At 36.7% G+C, this 14,213-nt stretch overlaps 1 protein-coding gene across 1 annotated transcript; it reads left to right on the plus strand.

Moving 5' to 3' along the window:
* The first annotated feature begins 719 nt into the window (after positions 1 to 719).
* On the plus strand, positions 720 to 1,934 carry LOC107587650 (probable N-acetyltransferase camello). The gene is made up of 2 exons (XM_016275500.1): positions 720 to 798; positions 1,171 to 1,934. Exons 1-2 carry the CDS (start codon positions 783 to 785, stop codon positions 1,854 to 1,856), a joined length of 702 nt encoding a protein of 233 aa, XP_016130986.1. The 5' UTR covers positions 720 to 782; the 3' UTR covers positions 1,857 to 1,934.
* The last annotated feature ends 12,279 nt before the right edge of the window (positions 1,935 to 14,213 follow it).

Raw genomic sequence — 14,213 nt, forward strand, 5'->3', positions numbered from 1 at the left:
AAATCACAATTCTGAACGCAATGCAAGTCTAAAAAACAAAATAACAATTCAGAAAGCACAACAACAATTCAGAAAACATTCATCAGCTACTGGAGCTGATGATTTACAGCCACTTTTAACTAAATGTAAATTGACACTCCGTATTTTTTATTCCATAGTAAGGGCAATTCATACAATACATTTAAACTGAGCTACTTTAATACCATCTCCGAACTTTCTACCATGACTCTGCTGTTCTTCGGCTGGTTCTTCTCTGTATACGTTGATTGACAGATGTCTCGTCCAGTCAGCGGTGAGTAATCCCAAACCAATGGCGCTGTCTCAAACTATACCTACCTCTTCCGGTTTGTCTGATTTTTCGTTGTGTTTTCTGACTTGTTATAATGTTTTCTGAATTGTTGTTGTGCTTTCTGAGTTGTTATTTTGTTTTTTAGACTTGCATTTGCGTTTGTAATTTGTTATTTTGTTTTCAGAATTGTGATTTGCTTTGCACTTCTCTTCTACCGTACAGAATCCAACAACAATCAGAAGAACAGATGAGTGAAAGCGTGAAGTTCCACACTCATATTCAAACACGTCTTTAGCTATGTTCAGAACATGTTCTATATATGTTTAGGAAACTGTGAACTCCAAATGAAATGAGTAAAATGTCCGGTCTGATTCGAGAATGTCCTTGTGACCTTTGAACCGCTGATAACGTGATTTAACACACGCGTCATGTGATCGACAGTGCAGTGCAGTACAGACACGAACCGACCATTGACTGGAAATAAAGGATAGTAATGACCAAATCAAACGGCAAGTAGCTAACATTTCTATCTATCTATCTATCTATCTATCTATCTATCTATCTATCTATCTATCTATCTATCTATCTATCTATCTATCTATCTATCTATCTATCTATCAATCACTGATACCTGCAAACATTTTAATGCATGCATTGTAGTCCCACCAAAAAGTGAAAATTCTTTGATTATTTATTCACCTGCATGTTGTTTATATGTTGTTCTTTAGGGAATGGTAAATATAATACATTATTGTGACAGCCATACACATAATATACATTATTTTGTGGAGATTACAGTTTATTTTGTTTAAATAATTTTCTGTGTTTTAATGATTTTACCCTATCCATTTAAATTTTTATTCCTCTTTACAATCCACCAGTGCATGCTGTGATCCGGCGGTATCAGCCCTCTGACCGGGCGACTGTGGAAACCGTTTTCCGGGATGGAATGATGGAGCACATCAATCCTGCGTTCATGTACGCCATGACCCGACCTCTGCACATCGCTGTAAGCCTGTTCTTTTACATCGGCGCGTATGTGATGGCTGGACAGTCCGTCGTTCTGGCCCTGGTGTCTGGAGGAGCCTGGATCGGCCTGGTGTACTTCTGCTGCTTTGAGTTTTACACCGGCTACGTCCGGGCGAGACTGAACACGGACATGCAGGACATCCCGAGTTACTACCTCAGCAATCCAGATAACTGCTTCTGGGTTGCTGAGGCTGAGATACACGGCCGGCCTCAGGTTTTGGGGATGGTGGCTGTGGAAGGTAAAAGCGACCTGGGAAGCGAAGGAAAAAAGTATGGAGAGCTTTACCGGATGATTGTTTCATCCAGCTGTCGCCGTTCTGGTCTCGGTTTACAGTTGGCCAAAACAGCCGAAGACTTCTGTAGGGAACGGCACTTCTCAAAGATCGAACTTTCCACCTCGTCTACACAGAGAGCAGCCGTGGCGTTGTACTTTAGGCTGGGTTTTAAACTCGTCCTGATGCATACTCAGTCTGAGTCTCCCAAGTGGATGATCTGGATGACTAGAGCCACGATTGTGACCATGGAGAAGAACATCTAATCATTAGCTTCTCATCTAAAGGCTTAAATCCTAGAACCTGAGTTTTATAGTTCTGACCGATGTACTGTTTTTCTTTTATAATCATAGTATGCATGGTTATGTTGCACTTTTTATAGACATTTTACAAATGTAATAAAAATTGATTAAAGATTTTTCACTTTTGAATTTGGTTCCTTTTTTATTTATTGCATGCAATACATATCTGTGCATTATTACAAAATGTCATTATTTCAGTTATTTAATTTTTTTCTGTGCATTACTTCAATTAATTTCATTGCACAGCCAAGAAGATTTTTAAAATGTTTTTGAAATAAGTTTCTTATACCAAGGCTGCATTTATATACTGTATCTTCAGTGTAAAGAGGCGGACAAAGTGACAATTTAGCAAAATCAGACAATGTTGTGTCTAATATATACCACAATATTAACTTTTTATTATTAAATTGTAAATAAATATCACATTTGGAACTGGTCAGTGTTCAAAAAATGATGGTAAATCACTTGTAGCCCTACAAGAGTGATTTCTGATAAACTGTCTGAAAAAAAGAAAGTCACGTTTTAGAGAAGAAAAAAATCACCCACTGACTTTCAGAGCTGCTACAGAGCAACGACTTTCTACTTTGAGGACCTTGATAGAAATGTAGTGGAGTGAAAAGTACGATATTTGTCTTTCAAATGTAGTGAAGCTAAAGTCATAAGTTTCCAGAAAAAAGAATACTCAAGTAAAGTACAGATACTCAAAAAGTGTACTTAGGTACAATACTCAAGTAAATGTACTTAGTTACTGTCCGCCGCTGAAATCTATGTTGTTATTAGAATATATTTTAAAAACAGTTTCCACAAACATATTAAGTAGCAAAAATAAAACAGTTTCAACATTGATAATCAGAACCATTATCAATAATAGAATGGCAATAATAACTGAGGACCAAATCATAATATTAGAATGATTTCTGAAGGATCATGTGACACTGAGGACTGGACTAATGATGCTGAAATTTCAGCTGCGCATCACAGAAATAAATTACAGATATTTATAGTAATAATATGTCACAATATTACAGTTTTTACTGTATTCATCAAGTAAATGCAGCCTTGGTGAGACTTCCTTCAAAAAAATTTGTATTCAAAACTTGAATTGACACAGAAAAGACATGAATAAATAAAAATGCACTTATACATGTGATTTATAGTACATTGGAAATCATATTTATTTAAAAATAAGTGAATATCAATAAATGAACATAAAGTTATCAACTGTAAAATGACAGAAACGCCTCCGTCAAAATGACCAGCAAATGCATATTTAAAATATCTAAGTAAGAAGTTGGCTATCAAAACATCCTGGAGCTTATTCTGAACTTGACTTGTTTTTTTCAGTGATGTATAGTAATGATTAATAATAAAAGATGGTGAAGTGTGCACACTTTAGCAGAAGAAACAATGCTCCTACAATAAACACTCTACTGTTATATTACTTCTAAACAGACACTAGAGGGAGGCATCAACCCAAAAAATATCCATTGCTGCTCCATTAGCTAAAAAGACCTCATGTGGATCAGAGGGATATTTTCTATCCAAATTGCATGTTAGATCATTTGGTACCTGTGAATAATGCATTGTAATGCATTTAGTGGTTTTCCTATACTTGAATATGTTTTTGCAAATCATTTCATGAAATATTACAACTGTGCTACAGCAGTTTTAATATAACATAAGTGATTTTCCTTTTACACTTCCTCAAAACACTGCATTCTGTTGCATCACAAGTGATCGTATCACATCAGAAAAATCTATTTTAAAGCCACATATTGATATTTTACAGTCTCAATTCACCACATAGTAGAATAAACCAAACACACAATGTTTTTGAACACTTCTCCTACTACTAGATGTAATAAAGACCATTTAAAGATTACGAAAACTTGCACATTGATTGCTGTCGTATACAGTAAAACAGCACGGATGATAAGGAGACCACTGATAATACATATAAAACATGGATATAGGTTGGTATGTTTAAGGTTTCTACAGGTTAAACTAATTTCATTCAGCTTATAACAGAAGTCTCTTCTGTTCACCAAGGCTGCATTTATTTGATTAAAAAAATACAGTATAATATTGTGAAATATTATTGCAATTAAAAAAATATTTTTAAATGTAATTTATTCCTGTGATGCGCAGCTGAATTTTCAGCATCATTCCTCCAGTCTTCAGTGTCACATGATCTTCAGAAATCATTCTAAGATGCTGATTTGCTGCTCAAGAAACATTTCTGATTATTATCAATGTTGAAAACAGTTGTGCTGCGTCATATTTTTGCAAAAACTGCGATACATTTTTTTCAGGATTCTTTGATGAATAGAAAGTTAAAAAGAACAGCATTTAAAATAGAAATCTTTTGTAACATTATAAATGGAGCTTTACTGTCACTTTTGATCAAATGAATATGGCAATTGATAAAAAAAAAATATATATATTTTAAATATATGCTATATATATATATATATATATATATATATATATGTTAAGTTCAATGACTTTTTAAATTTGAAAATATTTAGTTTCAACCAAATTATTTTTCAAAATGTATTTCCGGGGCAGGAAAATAAAATCAAAAAAATTCTAATTCTACTGTAATCTATACATTTAAATGAAAACGTGTAAAAGTGTAATTTTTAAAACCATCATTAATTAGATTATTTGATTAATTGTATTAATTCATCAAGAGTTGTTGATTACTGCAGTGCATTTGTCTGGGAATTCTGTATTTTTCGTCATATAAGTGAACTGGAAAACCTCTTTTTTATGCCAATCTCAATGTTGAACGTGTTGTTTTAGCTTGGCATTGATCAAAAAGGAATCCAGTCTTGCGTCAGCAGCTAAACACATCCTACAATAACTCATAGGAAAACTAATAAGGCAAGAACAAGACAACTGAATTACAGTAATGCCATTCCATCACACTTACGATATAGATCAAGTAAGAAAAAGAAATAAACATTACGTTTGGATGATTCAGTCACTGCTTGACTTTAGTTGTGGTTTTCTAATACTACTATAAACACAGGCGGCAATCAGGCATTTGACTTTATTGCATTGCTCTATTGGTGTAGTGAGTTTGTTTTTGCTCTAAACCCACATGACACGAGGTGAACGACACTGGCATCAGACCAAAGCAAAGGGACGTTGAGAAACTGGGGTTAAAGTTACAGTATTTGCTGTTATATCACTTGGCAGTGTTATTGTGTGTCTTTCTGTCAAAACATCAGGTTCATAGCTTGTGAAATACCAGAACATGATGACATTATCGAATCTGTGTCAGTCCCGTGTCAGCTGACAGGCTCAGAGTGGCCAATTAACCCAAACACCCCCATCCTCCCCATAAACCCCTGAGAACGGGTCAACACACAGAGCACAAAAATCATACTTACTGGAAAAACAACAGCAATATATAGATTTTGATGTTATTATTTTAATATAAATTTTTAATATATATTTATTATATTTTACCTTTCAGTATAAGATGATCGATACAAAAAAAGTTAAAGAAACATTTATTATTATCAATGTTGAAAACATTTTTTGCGGGAAGTGTGTTACATTACCATTCAAAACTTTGGGCAAAGATTGTTAAAAAAATAAAAATAAATAAAATAAATAAATATTATTTTTCAAACAAACACGGTTCTTTGAACTTTCATCAAAAATAATCAATGTTTTCACCATTAATAATAATAACTGTTTCTTGAGCGGCAAATCAGCATATCATAATAATTTCTGAAGGATCATGTGACACTGAATAATGATGCTGAAAATTCAGCTTTGATCACAGGAATAAATTACATTTTAAAATATATTTTCTAATAATTCAACAGCCCGTCATCAATCATTCCGCTTATACTACGGTTACCACACCTCAAATATTGTTCAGATGTTATATCCAAAGACATTCATCAGGTTTTTGTCCTTGAATCGCTCTTGTGTGTAGAATTAATTTCAGTAACACTTTATTTTAAGGACCAATTCTCACTATTAACTAGTTGCTTAATAGCATGCATATTACTAGCATATTTGCTGTTCAATAGTATTTATAAAGCACATATTAATGACCATATTTAAGATCCCTAAATCCTACCCCATACCTAAACTTAACAACTACCTTACTAACTAATAATAAGCAGCAAATTAGAAGTTTATTGAGGGAAAACTCTTAGTTAATAGTGAATATGTGTTCCCTATTCTAAAGTGTTACCTTAATTTCTTACGCATCTCATCCAACACCTCCATTGCTAATTCCAAAACGTCATTTTAGACCTAGTAACGGAGGCTTGAGCCGTTGATAGCAGACTAATGCAGTTATTAATGAAGTTATTAGAGAGAGAGCGAGAGAGAGAGAGAGAGAGAGTCTGTGCGTCTCTCAACTGTGTTCGGCAGCAGTGTCATTAATATATATATTTTAAATATATGCTATATATATATATATATATATATATATATATGTTAAGTTCAATGACTTTTTAAATTTGAAAATATTTAGTTTCAACCAAATTATTTTTCAAAATGTATTTCCGGGGCAGGAAAATAAAATCAAAAAAATTCTAATTCTACTGTAATCTATACATTTAAATGAAAACGTGTAAAAGTGTAATTTTTAAAACCATCATTAATTAGATTATTTGATTAATTGTATTAATTCATCAAGAGTTGTTGATTACTGCAGTGCATTTGTCTGGGAATTCTGTATTTTTCGTCATATAAGTGAACTGGAAAACCTCTTTTTTATGCCAATCTCAATGTTGAACGTGTTGTTTTAGCTTGGCATTGATCAAAAAGGAATCCAGTCTTGCGTCAGCAGCTAAACACATCCTACAATAACTCATAGGAAAACTAATAAGGCAAGAACAAGACAACTGAATTACAGTAATGCCATTCCATCACACTTACGATATAGATCAAGTAAGAAAAAGAAATAAACATTACGTTTGGATGATTCAGTCACTGCTTGACTTTAGTTGTGGTTTTCTAATACTACTATAAACACAGGCGGCAATCAGGCATTTGACTTTATTGCATTGCTCTATTGGCGTAGTGAGTTTGTTTTTGCTCTAAACCCACACGACTCGAGGTGAATGACACTGGCATCAGGCCAAAGCAAAGGGACGTTGAGAAACTGGGGTTAAAGTTACAGTATTTGCTGTTATATCACTTGGCAGTGTTATTGTGTGTCTTTCTGTCAAAACATCAGGTTCATAGCTTGTGAAATACCAGAACATGATGACATTATCGAATCTGTGTCAGTCCCGTGTCAGCTGACAGGCTCAGAGTGGCCAATTAACCCAAACACCCCCATCCTCCCCATAAACCCCTGAGAACGGGTCAACACACAGAGCACAAAAATCATACTTACTGGAAAAACAACAGCAATATATAGATTTTGATGTTATTATTTTAATATAAATTTTTAATATATATTTATTATATTTTACCTTTCAGTATAAGATGATCGATACAAAAAAAGTTAAAGAAACATTTATTATTATCAATGTTGAAAACATTTTTTGCGGGAAGTGTGTTACATTACCATTCAAAACTTTGGGCAAAGATTGTTAAAAAAATAAAAATAAATAAAATAAATAAATATTATTTTTCAAACAAACACGGTTCTTTGAACTTTCATCAAAAATAATCAATGTTTTCACCATTAATAATAATAACTGTTTCTTGAGCGGCAAATCAGCATATCATAATAATTTCTGAAGGATCATGTGACACTGAATAATGATGCTGAAAATTCAGCTTTGATCACAGGAATAAATTACATTTTAAAATATATTTTCTAATAATTCAACAGCCCGTCATCAATCATTCCGCTTATACTACGGTTACCACACCTCAAATATTGTTCAGATGTTATATCCAAAGACATTCATCAGGTTTTTGTCCTTGAATCGCTCTTGTGTGTAGAATTAATTTCAGTAACACTTTATTTTAAGGACCAATTCTCACTATTAACTAGTTGCTTAATAGCATGCATATTACTAGCATATTTGCTGTTCAATAGTATTTATAAAGCACATATTAATGACCATATTTAAGATCCCTAAATCCTACCTAAACTTAACAACTACCTTACTAACTAATAATAAGCAGCAAATTAGAAGTTTATTGAGGGAAAACTCTTAGTTAATAGTGAATATGTGTTCCCTATTCTAAAGTGTTACCTTAATTTCTTACGCATCTCATCCAACACCTCCATTGCTAATTCCAAAACGTCATTTTAGACCTAGTAACGGAGGCTTGAGCCGTTGATAGCAGACTAATGCAGTTATTAATGAAGTTATTAGAGAGAGAGCGAGAGAGAGAGAGAGAGAGAGTCTGTGCGTCTCTCAACTGTGTTCGGCAGCAGTGTCATTAGCGAAACTGCAAGTTCATAATCTTCATGTCAGCACCGTTATTAGTGAGAAAAGTAGCTTTTAAGTTGCTAAACTATTTTACTGATAAAATCATCAGAGCAGTGCCTAATAACACGTTTCTGTGCACGTGTATGTTTCTGTGTGTACGCGTGTAAGGAGATCGAGTGGGAGAAATAGAGTAGCCTATGCCTTCCGTACATAATAAAACATAATTTTTTTGGCAAAAACATGGAAATAATTACAGATTTTTTCCTATTATTTACTATATTTATTTGCTTGGTCAGTGTCATTGTGGGTTTTGAGCCTGGTCAGAACCTGGATGGGAGACCTCCAGGGAAAACTGCTGGAAGAGGTGTTAGTGAGACCAACAGGAGGCTCTCACCCTGTCTGTGTGGGCCCCAGTATAGTGATGGGGACACCATACTGTAAAAAGCACCATCTTTCGGATGAGACATTAAACTGAGGTCCTGACTCTTTGTGTTTATTAAAAATCCCATGGCAGTTCTCGTAAAAAGTAGGGGTGTATCCCTGTTGTCCTGGCCAAATTCCTTCCACTGGCCCTTGTCAATCATGGCCTCCTAATAATCCCCATTCACTGAACTGGCTCTGTCACTCTCTCTCCTCTCCACCTGTAGCTGGTGTGTGGTGAGCGCACTAGCACCGTTGTGCTGTGGCTGCCGTCACATTATCCAGGTGGATGGGTTGAGGAGAGACCTCCTCAAATGATTGTAATATACAATAAAAGCGCTATAAAAAATTCCTCATTCATTCTTTGAAATGTAATGACTATTATGTGACCATATGCCTTATTTTGATATAATGCATGAATAAAGGACATGAATTGTTTCAATTATTTTATTATATTGTCTGTCGTTTAATGAAAATAAAATATATTCTTTCTACGGCTTCCAGATTTCAACAAATAACTGACATTTTTAGTGACTAGTATCAGTGTTATGAATGCCCAATCATGCAGTTTTTTAAATGAACAGAATAAAACCAAATCTCAAGCTGAGTAGTGACCAGTAATTGACCAACAATTTGCGCTCTTTTTTTTTTTTACCGTGCAACGTAAACTATAACTGACTGTCGTAGAACCGTGAACGCCGGCCACTGGTGTCACTGACGTTGTATGATTGGCTGAGGTGCCTCACGTTAGCCATTACGCTTTTCCCAATGTTAAGTAATACAGACCCTCTCATCCCAATAATAAGACTGTGGCTCCATCAAAACCACATACTCAATGAGTAGGTACCTAATTTCAATAAGTACGTACTTAAAGAAGTAGTTCACTTTCAGAATAAAAACTCTGTCATAATTTACTCAGCTTCCACTTGTAGGAAGTTTCTTTCTTCTGTTGAACACAAAAGAAGATCTTTTGAAAAATGTTGGTATGAGAACAGTTGATGGGCACCATAGACTTCCATAGTATTTTTTTCCTACTATCGACTGACAGCTGGATTTACTATCAGGAGTGTTACAGTTATAATGCTATTAATAAAATCTGTGATCTATGTTTGAAGCTTTTTAGATCAGTGGGACAAACACACAAGGGCGCCACTGCAGGCCGGAGCCGTGCCAAAACAGGTACACACTTAAAACACACAAACACAACACTAACATTGAAATATTATGAAGAAATAAAATAGCATCCCTTTAACTGTAGTGACTAAGGCTACGTTCACACCAGGGGCAATTCTAGGATTTCTTTTCTTTAGAAACACTGAATCCACAAGAGTTACTCTGAAGGTTCCTGACACCATCACCACATGGGAGACTGAGGCGTTCTGCCTGTCCTCCTAAGGTTTCGGTTTGGCTCCTCCTGTTCAGTTGACACTGTCCCCTCAAAATAACTCAACACACAGCCATTAATGTCTAAACCGCTGGCCACAAAAGTGAGTACACCCCTAAGTGAAAATGTCCAATTTTTTGTTTTTGTTTATATCTTCTGGTGTCCTTTTTCTTTAGAAACACTGAATCCACAAGAGTTACTCTGAAGGTTCCTGACACCATCACCACATGGGAGACTGAGGCGTTCTGCCTGTCCTCCTAAGGTTTCGGTTTGGCTCCTCCTGTTCAGTTGACAGTCTTCCAGCCCTTCTTCCTGGAGCTCTCCCTGCCTTACTCCATCATCCGTGGAGAGTCTTTTGAGCTGAAGGCCACAGTCTTCAACTATCTGTCCAAGTGCATCATGGTCTGGATTCATATTTTATTAATGTAATAGGTGTTTTTTTTCTGGGTTTTTTTCTAATTCCGTTAGAGATGTGCAAGCTGATAGTGTCACCTTGCTTTTAGCTTTCACAGTAAGCTGTAGAATATCTACAGTGGATCTAAAATATTAATAATTAATCATAATTAGTTATGGTTAATTATTCATATTTCCCCATGAGTTAAATTCGCTACACTGTTGTAACTGTTTGATTTAGCAATGTAAAATACAGGGCCACCTTCCAGCAGTATTGCATTCTATCAAAATTAAGCAATATCTCATATGCAAGAATGATTTCAGTAAGTCTTAATTTCTGTCACTGCTATGAACTGACCACCACACTAAATGTGGAAAAACTTCAGTTGACCGTTGTCCCTGACAGGCCTAAACCAGCCAAGTTACTAGCGCAAAAACTCCATCCCAGATCGGAGAAACGACAAACAAGCGCTACTCTACACTGCTCAAAACTCTTGTTTGAATCATCAGTGGCAATTTCTTTAAATTTGAAAACGTACTTGCAACCTGTGATTCAGAACAGCCGGCATTGTTGTCTACTCTCCCAGGATCAGGAAACAGTCCTCCATAAAATGTGCTGCACACATCTGAATATTTGGGTTGAACTGTTCTGGGACAGTGTTGTAAATACTTAACAACTGGTTTCTAGTTGTGTCCTCTTTTGGAAGGCCAAACAAAGTATTTTCGGTTTTGCAACAAAACACACAGCGTAGTAACCATAGCGACAGTGACCAAAGTAAAATCAAAGATGGCGATGTCCATAAAACTGAAAGTCTTATCACTTTCTGACACGACAAGAGTCCAATCGAGCCGTTCATTCGTCAAATCTTCATTAACTGATAGCAGCTTTTATATTTGGGTGGAGAGCTGAGCATTTGAATCGCATGTAGAACACAACTGATGGGATCTAAACATTTCAGATGACACGCAGCTCATTTCTCCGTCACTGTAAGTTACCGAAAACATGCACTACATGGTAGACGCGTGTTTGTTGTGGAGAGCAACTCCCTCTCGCACTGTATGACGTGGCAGACAACCAGTTGTCCAGTCCTGTTCCGTTCACACAGCGTGTGTATTCCGAGAATGCGGTTGTCACACCCATAAATAATCGAACTGTGTGTGAAAGTAACCGTATTAAGGACTCAAATACAGACTGACAACCCTATTCTGCTGCTGTGTGAACGTGGCCTATGTGAGATTAGAATAAGTGTGTCCCAAAGCATAGCATGTTGAAAAGAGTATGCCAAAAGTCCTATTCTACTATTTCAGGTCGATTTTTGAAGTGTGAATCCGTGCACACTCTAATGGCTAAAATTGCCCACAATCCATTGCGCTTTGGTGAAGGATTCGGTCCAGAACTACAAACACAAATAAAACGCGTTAGAAAAACTACAAACTTGGCAGATGCTCGCGATCGACGGTTAGGTAGAGAGGTTTACAAAAAGGAGTCTGAGTTACTAATAATCAACATTTAACCTGGTAAAAAATATTTATTTATTGTTATCCGTGTTATATTTAATCTGCAACAGCAATGTGAACTTTTATAAACATCCATTTGGTCGTTAACTTTTAAATGCATCATTATGCAGAAAATATGAGCAGAGTTCTCCACATGAAAGACCCGTGACTGGCAGATCAACAGCTACTTCTTTTCTGTCCAGTACGGTAGGAAGTTAAATTAAATGAAATGTGGAGGATGTTAACTGTGACAAGATGATTGACAGGCCAGTTTACAGTGACAGGGTGCATGTATTTATGCGACAGAGTGGTCCTTTAAAGTCTGCGTGAACCGGAAGTTGCTGCCGACTTTATTTCAGTGTAGTGACGTATTTCCAGCTGAAACTGGAAATTGAGGAGAGGGCGTGGTTTTATTTTTGTGCTCCTCCTCTCTGTCTCTCACTCATATCAAACTAACGGTTGGAGGGGTGTGTTTAAGGATATTCTGCCCAAGCCGTCAAACTGACGTCATCAGAGAAGGAATGCCATTCCAGAGCGGAAGTAAATGTTCAGATTTTGATTAAAGTGTGACAATTTTTTTCAGCGGATTAACTTGCACAGATTAATTGTTCACATCAAGGCTAGCAATGTGCGCTGGTAAAGTGAATAAAGTCCATTTTGATTTCATGCGGACCTTAAAGACACAATTGTGTGACGTGATAGTATGTCCCAAAGCTTGCCTACTCTTCTACTACACACTCAAAAGTCTGTACTTTTTCTTCACCAAAAGAGTACATACTTCAAGGACGTAGTATAAGTAGGCACATTGAGATGCAGCATCGGACACTTTTCTAACCGGCATGCATCTCGCGGTGATCACCGGTGATCGGTTCTGCGCAGAATGTGCTCATGTCAAACAAGCCTATTGTAGGCTTAGGCTTCTTTTTTTCTATTAATTTGAATGAATATACAAATTTATCAAATTAATTTTTATTTATTTATTTGTTACAAAATTTTCATTTATTTATTTTTAACACCGCACCCCCAGCCCCCCCATTTTTCTTGGGCTACACGCCAGGGGGTGCTGCAGCACCCTCAGCACCCCTACTTCCCGCGGTAAGGCGTAGAGGGACTCCCGCACCGCCAGAGCCGTGAGCTGCCGGACCCGCTGTCTGGTGTAGTGCCGAAATTTGCACCCTGCCAGATTATGCACCCCCTAGTATTGGTAGGTTTAGGGGTAGGTGTGGGGGAGGGGTTAGGATTAGGAGTGGGGTTGGGATTAAGCAATCAAGTAGTGACTTCAACGAGGGGGTGCATAATCTGGCAGAGGTGCAGAATTCGGCACAACACCGGAACGAGAACCGCACCCGTTATACGGCTGACGGGCCAGGATGCTGGGCCGTTTATCCCCGGGAAGCACCGTGGGCCAAGGAGGACGAAGCCACTCAGAAGAAGCCGCCGCTCCTCGTGCCCCGGACCAACAGGGGAGCGTGTGCGGCCGCTGGACTCCGCCCCTCACCTGGACCCTTCCTTCCTGAACCCCGCAGCACAACGAGGACACCAGATCCCCTGTTTATTTTGAACGCCCTTTCCCTGTGGACACTTTTATTCCCTGTTTTGGGCATTTTTGTTATTTTCTCTAAGCCTCTCTGAGGCCTGACACCACACCCACTGTGTCTGTCGTTTGCTCCTCCCACCACAATATATATATATATGCTATGGCTGTGATTCGGCCTCATGTCATAGGTAATCATCATACCTATGGCAAATCGCACTGCTACGAGTGTGATACTGAGTTCATAAAACAGTTTGACGGCACAAGTGTGTAAATAAAAAAGAGACAACGACCCGTGTCTAGTCTTTAAAAACCCTCTTTTGTGCGGAACTACTTCCTTCTGCCACGGATTATAATCTCAGTTTGACAGTTTAACAGCTGAGCTCAAGCCTGTTACTAATTCGAAAAGGTCACTTTAGAACTTTAGTAACGAAGGAACATTGAGCACAAGGCAGTGCTCTGATATACAGCATTGAAGTTACATAAAGTATAACATGATGAGGTTTTGCTCTCAGCCAAAACTATTTGCTCTGGAACAAATTATATATATATATATATATATATATATATATATAATATATGTTAATTCTAATTAATATTTGTTAATTAATTTGAATCTTTTTTTACTATATATATTTTAAAAATGTAAATATAGTCATCAAATACTGAATATTTCAATATTTTATTATTGCTATTTTTTTAGAGTATCACATTGCTAACATTGA

This window comes from Sinocyclocheilus grahami, unplaced genomic scaffold, assembly GCF_001515645.1.
Source record: "Sinocyclocheilus grahami isolate Dianchi unplaced genomic scaffold, SAMN03320097.WGS_v1.1 scaffold94.1, whole genome shotgun sequence".
Taxonomy (NCBI): domain Eukaryota; kingdom Metazoa; phylum Chordata; class Actinopteri; order Cypriniformes; family Cyprinidae; genus Sinocyclocheilus; species Sinocyclocheilus grahami.